Source organism: Scyliorhinus canicula, chromosome 9, assembly GCF_902713615.1.
Source record: "Scyliorhinus canicula chromosome 9, sScyCan1.1, whole genome shotgun sequence".
Classification (NCBI taxonomy): Eukaryota; Metazoa; Chordata; class Chondrichthyes; order Carcharhiniformes; family Scyliorhinidae; genus Scyliorhinus; species Scyliorhinus canicula.
The window spans coordinates 105,543,186-105,563,820 of NC_052154.1; the positions used below are offsets into that span (position 1 = coordinate 105,543,186).

The 20,635-nt window shown below is 47.4% G+C and overlaps 1 protein-coding gene across 4 annotated transcripts in view; it reads right to left on the reverse strand.

Moving 5' to 3' along the window:
* LOC119971591 (astacin-like metalloendopeptidase) overlaps positions 1-20,635 on the reverse strand; it is a 377,078-nt gene that overhangs the window by 187,489 nt on the left and 168,954 nt on the right. For all 4 annotated transcript variants that reach the window (XM_038807364.1, XM_038807365.1, XM_038807366.1 and 1 more), the window contains one exon: positions 20,408-20,489. In XM_038807364.1, coding sequence (XP_038663292.1) covers positions 20,408-20,489 — 82 coding nt within the window. The remainder of the gene's footprint in view (positions 1-20,407; positions 20,490-20,635) is intronic.

The following is a 20,635-nucleotide window of genomic DNA, read 5'->3' on the forward strand; positions in this document are numbered from 1 at the left end:
CTTCAGGATCCTGAAGGGGGAGGGTGAGCAGCCAGAAGTCGTGGTGCACGTTGGTACCAACGATGTAGGTAGGAAAAAGGGTGTGGAGGTAATAAACAAGTTTAGGGAGTTATGCTGGAAGTTAAAGGCCAGGACAGACAGAGTTGTCACCTCTGGTTTGTTGCCGGTGCCACGTGATAGCGAGGCTAGGAATAGGAAGAGAGTGCAGTTGAACACGTGGCTGCAGGAATGGTGTAGGAGGGAGGGCTTCAGGTATTTGGATAATTGGAGCGCATTCTGGGGAAGGTGGGACCTGTACAAGCAGGATGGGTTGCATCTGAACCAGAGGGGCACCAATATCCTGGGGGGGAGGTTTTCTCGTACTCTTCGGGAGGGTTTAAACTAATTTGGCAGGGGAATGGGATCCGGATCTGTAGTCCAGCAACTAAGGAAGACGATAGTCAGGACGACAAAGCACGTAGTGATGCAGTGGGGAAGGTAACAATGACAAAGGAGAGTACTTGCAGGCAAGGAGATGGGTTGAAGTGTGTATACTTTAATGCAAGAAGCATCAGGAATAAGGTGGGTGAACTTAAGGCATGGATCGGTACTTGGGACTACGATGTGGTGGCCATCACGGAAACTTGGATAGAAGAGAGGCAGAAATGGTTGTTGGAGGTCCCTGGTTATAGATGTTTCAACAAGATTAGGGAGGATGGTAAAAGAGGTGGGGGGGGGGGGGGGGGTGGCATTGTTAATTAGAGATAGTATAACAGCTGCAGAAAGGCAGTTCGAGGGGGATCTGCCGACTGAGGTAATATGGGTTGAAGTCAGAAATAGGAAAGGAGCAGTCACCTTGTTGGGAGTTTTCTATAGGCCCCCCAATAGCAGCAGAGATGTGGAGAAACAGATTGGGAAACAGATTTTGGAAAGGTGCCGAAGTCACAGGGTAGTAGTCATGGGTGACTTCAACTTCCCAAACATTGAGTGGAAACTCTTTAGATCAAATAGTTTGGATGGGGTATTGTTTGTGCATTGTGTCCAGGAAGCTTTTCTAACACAGTATGTAGATTGTCCGACCAGAGGGGAGGCCATATTGGATTTAGTACTTGGTAATGAACCAGGGCAGGTGATAGATTTGTTAGTGGGGGAGCATTTTGGAGGTAGTGACCACAATTCTGTGACTTTCACTTTAGTAATGGAGAGGGATAGGTGCGTGCAACAGGGCAAGGTTTATAATTGGGGGAAGGGTAAATACAATGTTGTCAGACAAGAATTGAAGTGCAGAAGTTGGGAACATAGGCTGTCAGGGAAGAACACAAGTGAAATGTGGAACTTGTTCAAGGAACAGGTACTGCGTGTCTTTGATATGTATGTCCCTGTCAGGCAGGGAAGAGATGGTCGAGTGAGGGAACCATGGTTGACAAGAGAGGTTGAATGTCTTGTTAAGAGGAAGAAGGAGACTTATGTAAGGCTGAAGAAACAAGGTTCAGACAGGGCGCTGGAGGGATACAAGATAGCCAGGAGGGAATTGAAGAAAGGGATTAGGAGAGCTAAGAGAGGGCATGAATAATCTTTGGCGGGTAAGATCAAGGAAAACCCCAAGGCCTTTTACACATATGTGAGAAATATGAGAATGACTAGAGCGAGGGTAGGTCCGATTAAGGACAGTAGCGGGAGATTGTGTATTGAGTCTGAAGAGATAGGAGAGGTCTTGAACAAGTATTTTTCTTCAGTATTTCCAAACGAGAGGGGCCATATTGTTGGAGAGGACAGCGTGAAGCAGACTGATAAGCTTGAGGAGATACTTGTCAGGAAGGAAGATGTGTTGCGCGTTTTGAAAAACTTGAGAATAGACAAGTCCCCCGGGCCTGACGGGATATATCCAAGGATTCTATGGGAAGCAAGAAATGAAATTGCAGAGCCGTTGGCAATGATCTTTTCGTCCTCGCTGTCAACAGGGGTGGTACCAGAGGATTGGAGAGTGGCGAATGTCGTGCCCCTATTCAAAAAAGGGAATAGGGATAACCCTGGGAATTACAGGCCAGTTAGTCTTACTTCAGTGGTAGGCAAAGTAATGGAAAGGGTACTGAGGGATAGGATTTCTGAGCATCTGGAAAGGCATTGCTTGATTAGGGATAGTCAGCACAGATTTGTGAGGGGTAGGTCTTGCCTTACAAGTCTTATTGACTTCTTTGAGGAGGTGACCAAGCATGTGGATGAAGGTAAAGCAGTGGATGTAGTGTACATGGATTTTAGTAAGGCATTTGATAAGGTTCCCCATGGTAGGCTTATGCAGAAAGTAAGGAGGCATTGGATAGTGGGAAATTTGGCCAGTTGGATAACAAACTGGCTAACCGATAGAAGACAGAGAGTTGTGGTGGATGGCAAATATTCAGCCTGGAGCCCAGTTATCAGTGGCGTACCGCAGGGATCAGTTCTGGGTCCTCATCATTAATGACTTGGGTGAGGGAGTTGAAGGGTGGGTCAGTAAATTTGCAGATGATACGAAGATTGGTGGAGTTGTGGATAGTGAGGAGGGCTGTTGTCGGCTTCAAAGAGACATAGATAGAATGCAGAGCTGGGCTGAGGAGTGGCAGATGGAGTTTAACCCTGACAAGTGTGAGGTTGTCCATTTTGGAAGGACAAATATGAATGCGGAACACAGGGTTAATGGTAGGGTTCTTGGCAATGTGGAGGAGCAGAGAGATCTTGGGGTCTATGTTCATAGATCTTTGAAAGTTGCCACTCAAGTGGATAGAGCTGTGAAGAAGGCCTATGGTGTGCTAGCGTTCATTAGCAGAGGGATTGAATTTAAGAGCCGTGAGGTGATGATGCAGCTGTACAAAACCTTGGTCAGGCCACATTTGGAGTACTGTGTGCAGTTCTGGTCACCTCATTTTAGGAAGGATGTGGAAGCTTTGGAAAAGGTGCAAAGGAGATTTACCAGGATGTTGCCTGGAATGGAGAGTAGGTCATACGAGGAAAGGTTGAGGGTGCTAGGCCTTTTCTCATTAGAATGGAAAAGGATGAGGGGCGACTTGATAGAGGTTTATAAGATGATTAGGGGAATAGATAGAGTAGACAGTCAGAGACTTTTTCCCCGGGTGGAACACACCATTACAAGGGGACATAAATTTAAGATAAATGGTGGAAGATATAGAGGGGATGTCAGAGGTAGGTTCTTTACACAGAGAGTAGTGGGGGCATGGAGTGGAAGTAGTTGAGTCGGAAAAGTTAGGGACCTTCAAGCGGCTATTGGATAGGTACATGGATTAGGGTGTAGGTTAACTTCTTAAGGGCAGCACAGTAGCATTGTGGATAGCACAATTGCTTCACAGCTCCAGGGTCCCAAGTTCGATTTCGACTTGGGTCGCTGTCTGTGTGTAGTCTGCACATCCTCCCCGTGACTGCGTGCGTTTCCTCCGGGTACTCCGGTTTCCTCCCACAGTCCAAAGATGTGCAGGTTGGGTGGATTGGCCATGAAAAATTGTCTAAAATTCTATGATTAACCTAGGACAAAAGTTCGGCGCAACATCGTGGGCCGAAGGGCCTGTTCTGTGCTGTATTTCTCTATCTATATCTCTAAATCTTTGGATCCTCACTGTCTTCAGGTGATGTCCCGGAGGATTGGAGAATAGCTAATGTTAGTCCTTTGTTTAAGAAGGGTAGCAAGGATAATCCAGGGAACTACAGGTCGGTGAGCCTTACGTCAGTAGTAGGGAAATTACTGGAGAGAATTCTTTGAGACAGGATCTACTCCTATTTGGAAGCAAATGGACGTATTTGCGAAAGGCAGCATGGTTTTGTGAAGGGGAGTACGTGTCTCACTAACTTGATAAAGTTTTTCGAAGAGGTTACAAAGAGGATTGATGCAGGTAGGGCAGTGGATGTTCTCTCTATGGACTTCAGTAAGGCCTTTGACAAGGTAGACTTGTACAAAAGGTGAAGTGACACGGGGTCAGGAGTGAGCTGACAAGGTGGATACAGAACTGTCTAGGTCATAGAAGGCAGAGAGTAGCAATGGAAGGGTGCTTTTCTAATTGGAGGGCTGTGACTAGTGGTGTTCTGCAGGGATCAGCGCCGGGTCCTTTGCGATTCGTGGTATATATAAATGCTTTGGAGGACAGTGTAACTGGTCTGATTGGTAAGTTTGCAGACGACACAAAGGTTGGTGGAATTGTGGATAGCGATGAGGACTGTCAGAGGATACAGCAGGATTTAGGTTGTTTGGAGACTTGGGCGGAGAGATGGCAGATGGAGTTTAATCTGGACAAATGTGAGGTAATGCATTTTGGAAGGTCTAATGCAGGCAGGGAATATACATTGAATGGTAGAACCCTCAAGAATATTAAAAGTCAGAGAGATCTAGGTGTCCAGGTCCACAGGTCACTAAGGGGCAACACAGATGGAGAAGGTAGTCCAGAAGGCATACGGCATGCTTGCCTTCATTGGCCAGGGCATTGAGTATAAGAATTGGCAAGTCATGTTGCAGCTGTATAGAACTTTAGTTTGGCCACACTTGGAATATAGTGTTCAATTCTGGTCGCCACACTACCAGAAGGATGTGGAAGCTTTAGAGAGGGTGCAGAAGAGATTTACCAGGATGTTGCCTGGTATAGAGGTCATTAACTATGAGGAGTAGTTGAATAAACTCGGTTTGTTCTCACTGGAACAACGGAGGTTGAGGAGCGACCTGATGGAGGTCTACAAAATTATGAGGGGCACAGACAGAGTGGATAGTCAGAGGCTTTTTCCCAGGGCAGAGGAGTCAATTACTAGGGTGCATAGGTTTAAGGTGCAAGGGGCAATGTTTAGAGGAGATGTGCGAGGCAAGTTTTTGACACAGAGGGTAGTGGGTGCCTGGAACTCGCTGCCGGAGGAGGTGGTGAAAGTAGGGACGATAGTGACATTTAAGGGGCATCTTGAACAATACATGAATAGGATGGGAATAGAGGGATACGGACCCAGGAAATGTAGAAGATTTTAGTTTTGTCGGGCAGCATGGTCGGCACAGGCTTAGAGGGCCGAAGGACCTGGTCCTATGCTGTACTTTTCTTTGTTCTTTGTTCTTTATAATTCCTGCTGCCTCAGAAAGGCAGCCAGCATATTTAAGGGCCCCACACACCCCGGACATACTCTCTTCCACCTTCTTCCGTCAGGAAAAAGATACCAAAGTTTGAGGTCACATACCAACCGACTCAAGAACAGCTTCTTCCCTTCAGCTATCAGACCTTTGAATGGACCTACCTCGTATTAAGTTGATCTTTTCTCTACAACTTGCTATAACTGTAACATTATATTCTGCAGTCTCTCCTTCCTTCCCTATTTATGGTATGCATTGTTTGCACAGCAAGCAAGAAACAATACTTTTCACTGTATACTAATACATGTGACAATAATAAATAAATAAATAACATGGCTGCAGGATGACCAGGGATGGGAACTGAACATCCAGGGGCATTCAGTATTTAGGAAAGACAGATAAAAAGGAAAAGGTGGTGGAGTTGCATTGCTAGTGTAGGAGGAAATTAATGCAATAATGAGGAAAGCTATTAGGCTGAATTCTCCGTGTCACACCACCGGCAGCAAGGACTGCAATCGAACGAAGAATAGCGCACAATGGAAAAATTACAATTTGCGCCTGACGCTGATTCCGATGCCATAATCCTGTCCCTTTCTGGTGACGATATCAAAGTTTGTGCCAAGAGTTAGTGGGCCAATGCAAAATCATCATTTGCATGGATTAAATTTTTAGCAGATTGGACACTACATGCTCCACCCCTGCGCAATGTTTCACCTCTCTCAGGTGGAAGTCACATGGGCGCGAATTGATGCAAGTATTTACAAGCAGGGCCTCTGCAACATAGCTGTTGATGAGGAGTGAGAGGGTAAAACAAAACTCTCCGAAATGGTTGGGCTTGCTGGGAGGCAGCTGCCTGGGCTGAGGGGAGTAGTGGGAAACAATATGATGCCTAATCCGTGGTCTCGGGGTATCTCCTTTGTGATCGGGGTGGTTCAGATCGTCATTGCTGCAGTATATGAATTAAACACACCCCTCTGGTGCTACTTACAGGCTCCTGGCCGATCACACTGTTGACTGCTTACTGTATATAGAATAGAACAGTACAGCACAGAACAGGCCCTTCGGCCCTCGATGTTGTGCCGAGCCATGATCACCCTACTCAAACCCACGTATCCACCCTATATCCGTAACCCAACAACCCCCCCCCCCCCCCCCCCTTAACCTTACCTTTTTTTTAGGACACTACGGGCAATTTAGCATGGCCAATCCACCTAACCCGCACATCTTTGGACTGTGGGAGGAAACCGGAGCACCCGGAGGAAACCCACGCACACACGGGGAGGACGTGCAGACTCCGCACAGACAGTGACCCAGCCGGGAATCGAACCTGGGACCCTGGAGCTGTGAAGCATTTATGCTTCTGAAAATGTGAAATTTGTGTTCTGAAAATGGTCAGAGTCTCTTGATGATGTGAGAGCCCACCCAGGATGCCCATCTGGAAACCCTCATACCCTAGTGGTATTGTCAAGAAGATGGGCCAGGCTCAATAACTGGCCCACCAGACAGTGGCACTCCTCAGTGCACTGTCCCATGCACAAGAAGCAGGGGATGAGCAGAGCTCCCCCCAACCAAAGGACACCTGCACTGTGGCCTTTGGAACTCTCCCAAACTCTGCACCTCTCAGGGCAGAGGCCTCACCAGTGACACCTACCCATCCTAGTGAGGCTCACACCACTGACTGCCTTTCCCACCTCCTCCAAGACGCTGTTCAGGAGGGCACGCTTCAGCCTGCAGCCCATCCTGGGGAAGAGACTGTCCCTCATTGACATCGAGAAGTGGGTCTACGTTAGACACCAGAAATCGGGGGTCAGATCTTTCCTGAGCCATCTTCGTGACTGCAATGAGTTGTATGGAGTCTTCCAAATGGAGAATCCAACCCATTAGCTCTGACAATGTGGAATCTGTATGGGTAGAGCTGAGAAACACTTTTGGGCAAAAAGGGTTAGTACAGGTTATCGCCCCCAGACTGTAGTGGCGATGGTGGGAATGGAATTACACAGGAAATTAGTGATAAAGGAATATTTGTAATTATCGGTCACTTTAATCTGCACATGGGTTGGGCAAACCAAATTAGTAAAAATACTGTCGAGGAGGAATTCCTGGAGTGTATACAGGATGGTTTTCTGGACTAATCACTGGCTTTGAAAGCAGACCAAGGCAGGCCAGCAGCACGGTTCAATTCCCGTACCAGCCTCCCCGAACAGGTGCCGGAATGTGGCAACTAGGGGCATTTCACAGTAACTTAATTTGAAGCCTACTTGTGACAATAAGCGATTTTCATTTCATTTCATTTAATGTTCAGCACCATTCGCGACTCCTCAGATAATGCAGCAGTTTATGTCCAAATGCAGTAAGACCTGGGCAATATCCAGGCTTGGGCTGACAAGTAGCATGTTACATTTGATCCACACAAGTGGCAGGAAATGACCATCTCCTACTAGAGAAGACCTAACATTCAATGGCAATGCCATTGCTGAAAGCCCCACAATTAACATCCTGGGGGGTTACCATTGATAAGAAACTGAACTTGACTAGCCATATTAATACTGTGGCTACCAGAGCAGGTCAAAGGCTAGGAAACCTAGGGCAAGTAATTCACCTCCTGACCCCCCCAAAGCCTGCCCACTATCTACGAGGCACAAGTCAGGAGTGTAATGGAATCCTCTCCACTTGCCTGGATGAGTGCAGCTACAACAATACTCAAGAAGCTCAACTAGGGACTTTTCACAGTAACTTCATTGCAATGTTAATGTAAGGCTACTTGTGATAATAAAGATTATTATTAACAATCCAGGGCAAAGCAGCCTGCTTGATTGCTCCCCATTCCACAAATATTCAAACCACCCACCACCGACGAACAGTGGCACCCGTGTGTACCATCTAAAAGATGCGCTGCAGCAACTCACCAAGGTTCATTAAACAACACCTTCCAAACCCACATCCATTACCATCTAGAAGGACAAGAGCAGCAGATACCTGAGAATCCCACCAGCTGGAATGGTCCTCCAAGTCACTCATCACCCTAACTTGGAAATATATCGCCGTTTCTTCACTGTCGCTGGGGCAAAATCCTGGGAATTCCTCCCTAACAGCACAGTGGGTATAGCTACGGATTGCAGTGGTTCAAGAAGCAAATTCAACACCACCTTCTGAAGAGCAACTAGGGATGAGCAATAAATGCTGGCCTAAACCAGCGTCGCCCATGTCCCGTGAATGAATTAAAAATAAATTTAGCTTCTCAAGCCTGTTCACCGTTCAACATGATCATGGCTGATCTCATTGTGGCCTCAACTCCACCATCCTGCCAGTTCTCTATAACCTTTCAACCCATTATCAATTAAAAAATCTGTCTGACTTCTCCTTAAATTTACTCACTGTCCCAACATCCACCGCAATCTGGGGTAGCGAATTCCACACATTCACAACCCTTTGGGAAAAGTTGTTTCTTCTCATCTATTACCCCTTATCCTGAGACTATGACGTATAGTTCTAGAACGCCCTTCAAGAGGAAGCATCCTCCACCGTGAAAACTGAAGCAAAATATTGAATTAACATCTTTGCCGTTTCTGTGTTCCCCACTATTAACTCTCTGATTTCATCTTCCAAGGAACCAACATTCACCTTAGTAACTGTCCTCTCTTTTATGTACTTATCAAAGCTTTTGCTATCCTTTTTGATATTTTGCACTAGTTTTCTTTTGTAATTTATCTTCACTCTTTTCATGGCTTTTTTAGTGTCCTCTTGTTAAACCGTCAATTCACTGTGAGACCGTGAGAACGAGTGAACATTAGGCTTTATTATCCATGAACTCGCCTGCCAGAGTCGGCTGTACAAATGAGTACCACCCACAGGTGGCTGGTCTATATATATGGCCCTGGTGAGGGCAGAGCCAGAGGCAGAGCCCACCGGGGTTCCAGTACAGTACCTGGAAGTAACCCGTATCAGCAGGGTAGCATGGTGGTTAGCATAAATGCTTCACAGCTCCAGGGTCCAGGTTCGATTCCCGGCTGGGTCACTGTCTGTGTGGAGTCTGCACGTCCTCCCCCTGTGTGCGTGGGTTTCCTCCGGGTGCTCCGGTTTCCTCCCACAGTCCAAAGATGTGCGGGTTAGGTGGATTGGCCATGCTAAATTGCCCGTAGTGTCCTAATAAAAGTAAGGTTAAGGAGGGGGTTGTTGGGTTACGGGTATAGGGTGGATACGTGGGTTGGAGTAGGGTGATCATGGCTCGGCACAACATTGAGGGCTGAAGGGCCTGTTCTGTGCTGTACTGTTCTATGTTCTATCACTTCCAGGTCATGGATCACATCATTATACAGACAGACATGCATTAGGTGATAAACATTGACCACATTCACCCCCTGTTAAAAAAATCAAGTCCAGAGGGGGTGATGTGGGGTCATTAGATATTCAGTCTGTCTGGAGGCCGGGTCGTTCTTTTAGACCTCCTCAGCTCTGGCGATGCGGCGGGTACGGTTGTTGCAGGTGGTGACTGCGGGGGCGTTGTGTCTGGAGCTTGAGCCTCAGTCCGGTGTGTCGGAGACGGTTGGGGGTGGGTGTAGGGAGGGGGGTGCTGGGTGGCGGCAGTGTTGGCATGGGACAATACAGGAGACCCAGGGGGGCGTAAGGGGCACTGGGGGTGGTGGTAAGCAGCGGGGAGGGGGCGCGTTGGCAGGGGAACCAGCTGGTGCCAGATCTCGTACGGAGACCGTATCTTGCCGTCTGTCCTGGTGCGCGATGTAGGCGTACTGGGGGTTGACGTGCAGCAGCTGGACCCTCTCGACCAGGGGTCGGTCTTATGTCTCCTCATTTGCCTCCGGAGAAGGACTGGTCCCGGAGTCGTCAGCCAAGATGGAAGCGAGACCCCGGAGATGGACTTCATAGGGAAGACAAACAAGTGGTTGTGAGGGGTCTCATTCGTGGCTGTGCAGAGGAGTGATCTAATGGAGTGGAGGGCATCGGGAAGGACCACCTACCACCGGGGTTCGGGAGATTTCTAGACCGGAGGGCCAGAAGGACAGCCTTCCATACCGTTGCGTTCTCCCTCTCCACCTGCCCGTTTCCCTGCGGGTTATAGCTTGTAGTCCTGTTCGAGGCGATGCCTTTGCTGAGCAGGTACTGACGTAGCTCATCGCTCATGAACGATGTGCCCCAGTAGCTGTGGACTTACACAGGGAAATCGAACAGTGTGAAGATGCTGTGCAGTGCCTTTATCACAGTGGACGAGATTATGTCGGGGCAGGGGACAGCGAAGGGGAAGCGGGAGTACTCATCGACGATGGTTAGAAAGTACATATTACGGTTGGTGGAGCAGAGGGGCCCTTTGAAGTCAATACTTAGGTGCTCAAAGGGCCAGGAGGCCTTTATCATGCAGGCCTTGTCTGGCCGGTAGAAATACGGTTTGCACTCCGCGCAGACCTGGCAGTCCCTGGTCATTGTCTTGACCTCCTCGGTGGAGAAGGGCAGATTGCGGGCCTTAATAAAGTGGGTAAGCCGGGTGACCCCCTGAGTGACAGAGGCCATCATGGATACCCCGTCGGTTATCTTGCACGCAGGTGAATGTGCCGCGGGATAGGGCATCTGGGGGCTCATTGAGCTTCCCAGGAAGATCCGTTCTCCATGACGTAGCTGAGGATGGCCAGTCAGGTAGTGCAGAAAACGCACTTCTCTTTGTTATACGAGAGGTTGAGGGATTGGGCGGCCTGGAGGAACCTCTAAAGGTTGGCATCATGGTCCTGCTGATCATCGCCGCAGATGGTAACATTGCCCAAGTAGGGGTATGTAGCCCACAAACCTTACTGATCCACCATTCGGTCCAAAGTTCTTTGAAAGACCGAGACCTCATTAGTTTTTTTTTAAATTTAGAATATCCAATTCATTTTTTCCAATTAAGGGGCAATTTAACGTGGTCAATCCACCTAACCTGCACATCTTTGGGTTGTGGGGGTGAAACCCACGCAGACACAGGGAGAATGTGCAAACTCCTCACAGACAGTGACCCAGGGGCGGGATTCGAACCCGGGTCCTCAGCGCCGTAGGCAGCAATGCTAATCACTGTGCCACCGTGCCGCCCCCGAGACCTCATTAGTGACGCCGAAGGGGACCCTGAGGAAGTGGAAGAGCCGGCCGGCTGTTTCAAAGGCAGTGTACTGGCGCTCTTCCGGGCGGATTTGGAGCTGGTGGGAGGCCGACTTCAGATCGACCATTGAGAACACACTGTACTGTGCGATCTGGTTGACCATCTCCGCTATGAGGGGGAGGGGGTACGCATCCAGTTGCGTGAACCGGTTAATGGTCTGGCTGTAGTCCACAACCATCCGATTCTTTTCCCCAGTCCGGACGATCACCATTAGCACTCTCCTGTTGCTGGCCTCGATGATCCCTTCACTCAACAGTCGCTGGAACTCCGACTTGATAAAAGCCATGTCTTGGGAACTGTACCGCCTGCTCCTGGTGGCGATGGGCTTACAGATGGGAGTGAGGTTCGCGAGGCTGCATACCGTGAGGGGGGGGCAAGAGTCCGCCGGGGTGTGCAGAGGTGAGGGAGGACGTACAGCTTAAAACGAGCGTACTCTGCGCCCTGCATCGCGAGATTAGCAATACAGTACCCCTGGATCTGAACTGAATGGGAACCGGAGGCAAGGGAGATTGTTTGAGATGCAGGGTAGATGTGGAGGCAGCAGCTCCTTACCATGTCAAGGTGGACGAAGCTCTCTGTGCTCCCGGAGACAAAAAGGCAGGGAGTCCCGTGCCCGTTGACCCGGGTGACCACCATTGAGTTTTTCAGGTGCTTCGACTGCGACTGATTGAGGTTGACTGCGCCCAGCTGCGGGTAACCGGCGTGGTCGGCAGTATCGGTAGCATGGTGGTTAGCATAAATGCTTCACAGCTCCAGGGTCCCAGGTTCGATTCCCGGCTGGGTCACTGTCTGTGCGGAGTCTGCACGTCCTCCCCGTGTGTGCGTGGGTTTCCTCCGGGTGCTCCGGTTTCCTCCCACAGTCCAAAGATGTGCGGGTTAGGTGGATTGGCTATGCTAAATTGCCCTTAGTGTCCTTAAAGTTAAGGTTAATGGGGGAGTTGTTGGGTTACTGGTGTAGGGTGGATACGTTGACTTGAGTAGGGTGATCATTGCTCGGCACAACATCGAGGGCCGAAGGGCCTGTTCTGTGCTGTACTGTTCTATATCTATATCTATCGGGGTCACAAAATGGCAGCCCTCATGAGTCGCACGTGTCGGGCTGGGTCGAAGATGGCGACCAAGATGGCCGCCCCCATTGGTCGCACGTGTCGGTCGGTGTCGGAGGCGCCGGCCAAGATGGCGGCCCCTGCGAGTCGCACGAGGCTGATGACGCGTCTGAAGGGGCATTCCGGGCAGGCACGCAGCCACATTGCGGGGTCTGCGGGCCTGTGAGTCCATGGGTTGGGCCTGGTGAGTTTTTGATTTCTGGGCTTTAGGCCGGCTCAGACGGACTCTTGCGAAGTGTCCCTTTTTCCCGCAGTTGCTGCACGTTACTTGCGGGCTGGACAACGCTGCCGGGGGTGTTGACCCTGGCCGCAGAAGTAGCACTGCGGTTCCCTGGGCTGGACTGGCAGCTGCGCAGCACAGGTCTGTGACATAGTCCGGTCCAACGGGGGCCGCAACGATGGTGTCCACGAGGTGTTTGCCGGGCTGAGGCTCTGGTAGGCCACCTCTAACACGGTAGCTAGCTTTACCGTGTCCCGCAGATCAGAGGTCCAATTTTCCAGCAAACACTGCCTGATGTAGTTCGACCGGACCCCAGCCACGTAAGTGTCCTGGATCTGTAGGTTTATGTGTTCCTCCGCCGTCACACCCCGACAGCTGCAGTTCCTCGCGCATAGGGTCAGGGTTTCCAGGTACTCATCTAGCGATTTCCCCAGCTGGTTGGCGGTGAGTAGTGAGAAGGTGTCAGGCGCACATCTCTTTTAAGGGCTTCACGAAATGCGCCTTGAGGGTTGCGACCGCAGCCTCGTACGTGGCCACTTCTCGATCATCACGGAGATTCGATGGCTCACCCGAGCTTGAGGGTTTCAGTGAGAGGCGTTGTGGAGGAGTCGTGGTAGGCCTCGAAGCAGCGAAGCCAATGTTCAAAGATGTCCTTGGCTTCTGACGTGTGCGTGTTGAGTTCGAGCATATCTGGCTTTAGAGCGGCTTCCATGGTGCTGTCGATGGATAATAAATTGTTATACCGTAAATTCGCTGTGAGATCGTGAAAACGAGTGAACATTAGGCTTTATTATCCATGAACACGCCTGCCAGAGTCGTCTGTACAAATGAGTGCCACCCACAGGTGGCTGATCTATATATATGGCCCCGGTGAGGGCAGAGCCAGAGGCGGAGCCCACCGGGGTTCCAGTACAGTACCTGGAAGTAACCCGTTTCATCAGTTCCAGGTCATGGGTCACATCATTATACTGACAGACATGCATTAGTTGAAATACATTCACCACACCTTTGTTTATGTTTGAAAGTTTCCCAATCTTCCAGCCTGCCACAGGCCTTTGCAACATGGGATAAAAACCTTAGTTTTTGTCTTTATATTGTCCTTGACCATCTTGTTTAGCTCTGGATGTTTTTTTTACCCCGCTTACCGTCTTTCTTCCTCTCTGGAATATATTTTAGTTGTGAGGAATTGAGTATCTCCTTAACAACTGCCACTGCTCATCAGCTGCCCTACCTTTATTCAGGCCAAATCTGTCCTCCTGCCTCTATAATTACCTTTGTTTAATTTCAGAATGTGTGTGGAACTCCACCTTCTCACCCTTTAACTGAATTTTGAATTCTATCATACTATGGTCATTATGCTCAAGGTAATCCTTAATAATGAGGTCACCAATTAATCACTCCTCATTACACAATACCCAATCCAGAGGAGCCTGCTCCCTGGTTGGTTCCACCACAATGGCCCCGGACCTGGGGCATCTTGGCGATGGCAGCGAATCCTGAAACATGGGAATCTTGATGGGCCTGATCCAGGTAAAAGGTGAAATAGTCGAATGCCCAGCCATACAGAGCATCCATCACCTCACAGATGCAACTATGGTTGTATGACTGTAGGATGCCACACCGGTTCTCGCTCGAGTCCTGGAATGACCCGGAGGAGTAGAGATTTAGTGCTACAGTCACCTTCACGACCACCGGGAGTGAATTCCCTCCTTCTCCACATGGTGTCATGCCCATAAGGATGTGGCACATGTTCTGCACTGGCTCTTTGTTGTCTTCTGCGGCATATGCTGTCCGTCTGCTCATTAAAAGACCATTGAATCTTGGACACCTGGGCACGCTGGTGGACTCCTCTGCTGGCCCCTCCTCAGCCTGATGGGCGGCTGGATCTTAAGGGGCAGCCTACTGCACACCTGATAATGTCACCAATCTGCATTGGTCTTGCAGTCTTCTTCAGCATCTGACCGCCTCGGCTGCAACAAGCAGCACGAGGGCAGCCTCCGTGCGATTGACACCAGCAATCATTATCATTTATGGAATAAATTGGCGAAATCTTCCATCTCAGAACTTCCATTCCTCTCCCACCCTTACCACAACTGTCCAACCTCCCTCATAGTGCCACCCAATGAGCCAGTTGTGCTGGCAAACTTCAGTCTGCACACTCATTCCCGGCAAGATCAGGGAGTTCGTGCTCAGCAGTCCTCCACTCATCTTGGCACTTACCCTTTGGCCACGAGAGAGGTCTCAGCGATGAAGCCCTTTTCTAGACTGTTTGATTGTTGGCAGCTGTCTCAATGGTGCTGATGCTCCTAGAGTACAGGCAAACTGTTCAGGCATCAAAGGTTGCAAGACATCCCATCCACTAATCATCCTCTCAGAGAGGGCATCTGTTCTTTCGAGGAAGCACTTGAGAGTTCAGGGCTATCAAGTGCTTTCAACTGTGATGCTAGAGGTTGCTCACAGTCAAAGAAGCTGCAGAATGGCTCTTGTCCTGGGAGAGTTTGGTAGGACAGACAGGCTGAAGCTGTGGTAGCCGCTGTTATGGGTCTCCACAATATTTAAAGATGGCTTGAAGACCTTCACAGATGCAAAGCCCCTTCCCGCCTTGGCCAAGGGGGTGATCCCTGACCTGGAATGCTTCAGCCCCCCCGAACAACCCAAACCCCCTGAAGGTCCCCCCTGTGAGCACTGGGGCAGCACCTCCGGTGCCCTTGCGTTGCATGCCAGCAAATGGAGATGGCTACTCATCTCCCCATGTCCGATCAGTAGCCATTGCGCCAGGTTCCTGTGTTGGAGAAGAGTACTAAATGACGTCCGCTTGACTTTTTGGTGGGGTGTTGGGTGACACCCGGGAAGCCATTGCATTTGACTTGAATCTCACTAATGAGATTTATGACGATTGGAAGGATTTAGGAAATTGGATCATATTATAGTGAGCAATTTAAGGGTTAAAAGCCTGGGGTGGATGAGGTCAGTGATGGGAGGAGATAAGAGAGCATAGAACCATTTTCGAAGAAGCTGCAGAGAGAGAAGCACAGGGCCATTTTGTGAGAAGCTGTGAAAAGAGACAATATTTGGGGAAAGGCTTTTGGAAGTGAGGTCTGATCTTTGATCTGGCAACCTTTGTTTTTCTTGAGACCACAAGTGAAGGCAGAGAGGCAGTGAGTCCAGGGAGGCTTTGAGACGAGAGCTGCTGAGTTCCCATCTGACTGACTCTGAGTCCACAATTATTTTCCAACTAAGGTATGTTACAAGTGATACTATTTTAAAAACAGAGCAGCCATGTTTGGAGACAAGGGAAAGACTGAAACAAATCAAGTGAAGCAGCCATTTGAAGACCTTGAGATAGATTAAAAAGGGATTCTCATAAGCGCCAGGATTTGCTTTATAAGGCACATATTACTTTAGGCCTTGTGCTTGTTTAAGCTGGATAACCTGGACTGAGATGTGTATGTTTATTTTCTTGTTGTCTGATGGGGAAGTAAATGGTAGTTTTGAAGTGTACGAGTGAGCTGTCCTTTTCAGCTTTGAAGTCAAAAAGCTTCAATATTGTTATTCATAATAAAGTTCTGTTTTAAAAATAACCAAGTCCTATTTCTTCATTCGGTCACTCCTGGAGCAAACCACACAGTCTTAAAACTAAAATAAAATATTGGGGTTTTTGGTTCAGTATCATAGCCACTGTTGGGGTCCCGTCAGGGATCATAATAAAATTGGAGGTTCATCTGGGATTCATTAGTATAATTCCTTGTTTGGCTTGGGGTTACTGATCTAGAAGACAGTGAGTATTTGTGGAACGATTGCATTCTTTTCGGGTTTGAAATTTAAATTGAAAGCGACTGGAGATGGCTCTTTCAGTTATAAAGGGTTTTCTGGGTGTGGAAGTGATTGCTTGGGATGGTTTATAAATGGAGAATAAAACAAAACTTTTGGGTTTGGCGGAGAAGTTGCAGTTAACCTTATCTTCAGGGGCAAGGAAGGCAGAGATAATTCAAGCCATAGCTCAATACTTAAGCTTGCCAGCGGGAGCCTGAATCATTAGAATTAGCTAGAATTCAGCAATGGATGAAACAATTAGAAATGCAGAAAAAAGATAAACAGAAACAATTAGATCTGAAGAAATTGGAAGAAAAGGAAATGGAAAGGAAGGAGGTGGAAATGGAAAGATTAGCAAAGGAACAGAGTGATAAGGAAAGAGAAAGATTGACAATGGCAGAAGCAAAGGAAAAGAAAAGGCATTTGAATTTCAGAAACCGCAAGGAACACAGCAACTTAAAATACTGGAGGTACAAGCAAGACTGAAGGAAATTCTAGAGAAAGAAGAAATATTTCCTTGTCAAAAGCATAGTAGGGATATGCAAGCATTGTCCAGATTTTATGAGAAAGATGTGGAAGCCTTTTTCATTTCATTTGAGAAAGTAGCTAAACAATCGAATTAGCAAAAGACCATGTGGGTAGTGTTGGTTAAAACAAGATAGTAGATAGAGCTTGTGGCATGTTTGCATTACTTTCCGAGAAGATGTGGTGATGTGGTGAGGAAAACGATATTAAGTGCATATGAACTAGTGCCAGAAGCATATAGACAGAAGTTTAGATGTCTAAGAAAAGAAAAGAAACAGGTCAGACATATATAGAATTCGAAAGAATTAAAGCAAATAATTGTGGCTTGTGGCATGTTTGCATCACTTTCCGAGAAGATGTGGTGATGTGGTGAGGAAAACTATATTAAGTGCATATGAACTAGTGCCAGAAGCATATAGACAGAAGTTTAGATGTCTAAGAAAAGAAAAGAAACAGGTCAGACATATATAGAATTCGAAAGAATTAAAGCAAATAATTTTGATAAGTGGATAAGCTCATTAAAAATAGACCAAAAGTATGACTCTCTTTGGGAAATAATTATTTTGGAATGACTTAAAGTTTCATTTTCCACAGTAGCAAGAACTCATGCGTAAGAGCAAAGCCAGGCCACAGAAATGGCTGATGATTTTGATTTGGTTCATAAAGCAAAGTTTGGTTTTCAATATGACTTTCAATCTGTGAAGGATAGAAACTGGGGAAATGAGAAATTTGCAAGTGGTCAATGCAAAGGATGTTTAGTTGGTGATGTTATGGAGGGTGTGTCTCAGAGTAAAAATTAAACTTATGATAGTGGTAGAAGGATAAGAAATCTTGAGTGTTTTCATTGTAATAAAATTGGGCACGTGAAGTGGCAGTGTTGGTGGCTTCAGAAAAGTGCTGGGAAAATAGACTTGGTGAATCCGGATAAGCCAGTGGGGTTTATTAAAGTGGGAAAAAAAACATTGTCTCAGGGGAAGAGGTGCAACACAGTGTACAACATATTCACAGGCTGGTGGATAAGCGGATACCAGTACTTTTTTGGGTTTTATTTACGAGGGTAAGGTTTATTCGTGTGTAAAAGGGGGAGTAGGTAAAGAGATTAAGATCTTATTTAATGGTGAGATAAGGAGATATGTGGTTTGGAAGGAGTATTACTGGAAAAGGTGATAATATGTGGATTTAGTGGTGAGAGCATTAACGTGCCACTACATTAGGTAAGGTTAGAGAGTCCAGTGAAAAGTGGTTATGTGGTAGTAGGAGTAATAGAAAAATTTATCCCAGGTAATGATGTAGCTGGATCACAGATGGGAGTGCAGTTTACTGTGGTTGAAAAGCCAGAGGAAAGTCAAACAACTGAGATATTGCAAGAAGTATATCTGAGATTGTTCCCTGATGGTGTGGTAACCCAGTCACAAAGCCACAGGTTGAGATAGGAGAAAGATAACTTGAGACGTGCTGATAGGGAGGCTGATGTTCAGTTGTCAGAAACAATGTTTGATCAGATGGTTAGTAAAGAACAAGAGCAGTTGGTAGATGAAACGGTAATGGTTAGTAAAGAACAAGAGCAGTTGGTGGATGAAGCGGGAATCTTTAATTCAAGCAAGTTGATTGAATTAGAACAGAAAGATTCAGAGATAAAACAGTTATATCAGAAAGTATATATGGAAAATTTGAGTGTATACTGGAGTGTTATTACATTAGAACTAATGTGCTAATGAGAAAATAGAGACCTTTACATATTCAAGCAGATGATAAGTAGGCAGAGGTTCATCAATTGGTTTTATCAGTGGGTTATAGAAAGGGGCTTTTGGAGGACACACGAGGTTCCAGCTGGGGGCCATTTAGGAGTAAGGAAACTCAAGAAAAAAATTAAAAATATTGGCTGGATTGCATAAAGACGTAGTTTAATTTTGCCACACACATCAGGTAATAAGGCAACCTCAGGTGATAATCAAACCAGCCCCTTTAATGCCTGGCATTTGAGGAACCTTTCACTAGGCCCCTAATTGATTGTGTAGGACTCCTTCCTAAAACCAAAAGTGGGAAACAGTACCTGTTGATCATAATATGTCTACTAGATTTCCAGAGGCAATTCCATTAAGAAACATTACATTAAGAGGGTTTAGGAGCTAACCAAATGTTTTACGAGATGGGGGGCTGGATTCTCGGCCGGCGGCATGCTCTGTTTTGCTGGCAGCCGGGGGTTTCCTGAATGCGTGGGGCTGTCCCACAATGGGAAACCCCATTTACCAGCCAGCATAATGGAACATCCCGTCGGCGTGATGAAATAGAAATCTGGCTCAGCGGGGCGGAGAATCCAACTCATGGACTATCAAAAGAAATTCAATCAGATCAGGGATCCAATTTGATGTTGAAGTTATTCAAGGAAGTTATGAATAGCTTAGCAATAAAGCGGGTAGGGGGAAACACATACAATGACACCATTAGAAGGTCCGATGCATGCAGCCCAGGGTTGGGTGGATGGTGGCCTCAGTGGCCAGGGACCCGGCCATGGTGATGGCATGGGCGCTGGCATCTGGGGCAGGCTAGTGGTTCGGACATCCCCTGTGGAGGAGGGGCCGGGTTATGGGTGTGTGGCAGGGGCGGGGTTAGTGCCAGGGGCATGGAGCAGCCGACTCATCCTGGCCGCCCTAAGGAGGTTGTGGAGTTTCTTCTGGCACTGCATGCCAGTTCGCCGACATTGCCAACGGCGCTGGCCGCCTCTTGCACCTGTGCCCTGGCACGATGAATGGTGGCACCTGGTGACCTTCCTTCCGGGCCTGGGTAGAGAGCCATCCTTCTCTCTTCCACGGCATCCATGAGGGTTTTCAGCTCAGCGTCCCTGAACTGAGGCACTGCTCTGCTCTCCATCCAGCCATCTTGTTGGCTGGGACAATGTGTGTGCGGGGAAGGACCGTTTAAGTGAGGCTGCGGCACGTGAGCCTCTTGAGTGCCAATCACGGCACCATTTTCCATGGAATTTATTGCGTTCCCCATTGCGAAGGTGCGAGCCCATTTAAAGCAGCTGAATTGGTGCAGGTGTTGCGCCATTTTTTCTGTCGTAAAATGGAACAGTTCCCACGCCGGTGTTGGAACTTAGCCACAAAATTGGAGAATGCAGCCCGAGATCAGTGGAATCTTGGGTGGAGATACAAAATAGAAAGGAAATAAGTCACTGGTTTGAGTCATCTTGAACCTTCGAACAATAACTGCACTGTAGGACAAAACATTAATAAATATTATGACTTAATTGGACCAGAGCGGACAGGTTTTAATGGTACACTTCATTTCCAGGCTTTACTGGTTTTTCCTTTTACATTAAAAAATATGGACTGACCATTTTATGGGCGAAATATCACAAATTAGAGCCAGGAGATTCCTTAGAATTATTCCTTCTTATTTGTGATAACTTCATCTGTGCTTTTATTCCACTGCACTGCCAGTGAAGTTACTGTGACAGAGCAGGAGATGCTTTGGCAATATATCTGGATTATATCTTCTCTGTTTTATCATTGTAAAAGCAGAGCTAATCTGATACTTACTTTCCATAATGCATAATTGATCCATAATCATACGGTGTTCCCAAGTTATTGGAATTCTTTGTTTTAAAATTAGAATAACTACCTGTAAAAATAACACAGCAAATTAAATTGAAATGAACTCATTCAGTTCAAATGGTATTCAGTTGCAAAGTACCAAAAGAATATATTAACTGAAATTATCATCTTTGCAAAATAACATACGCTTTCGCAGGATTCATCACTTGAACT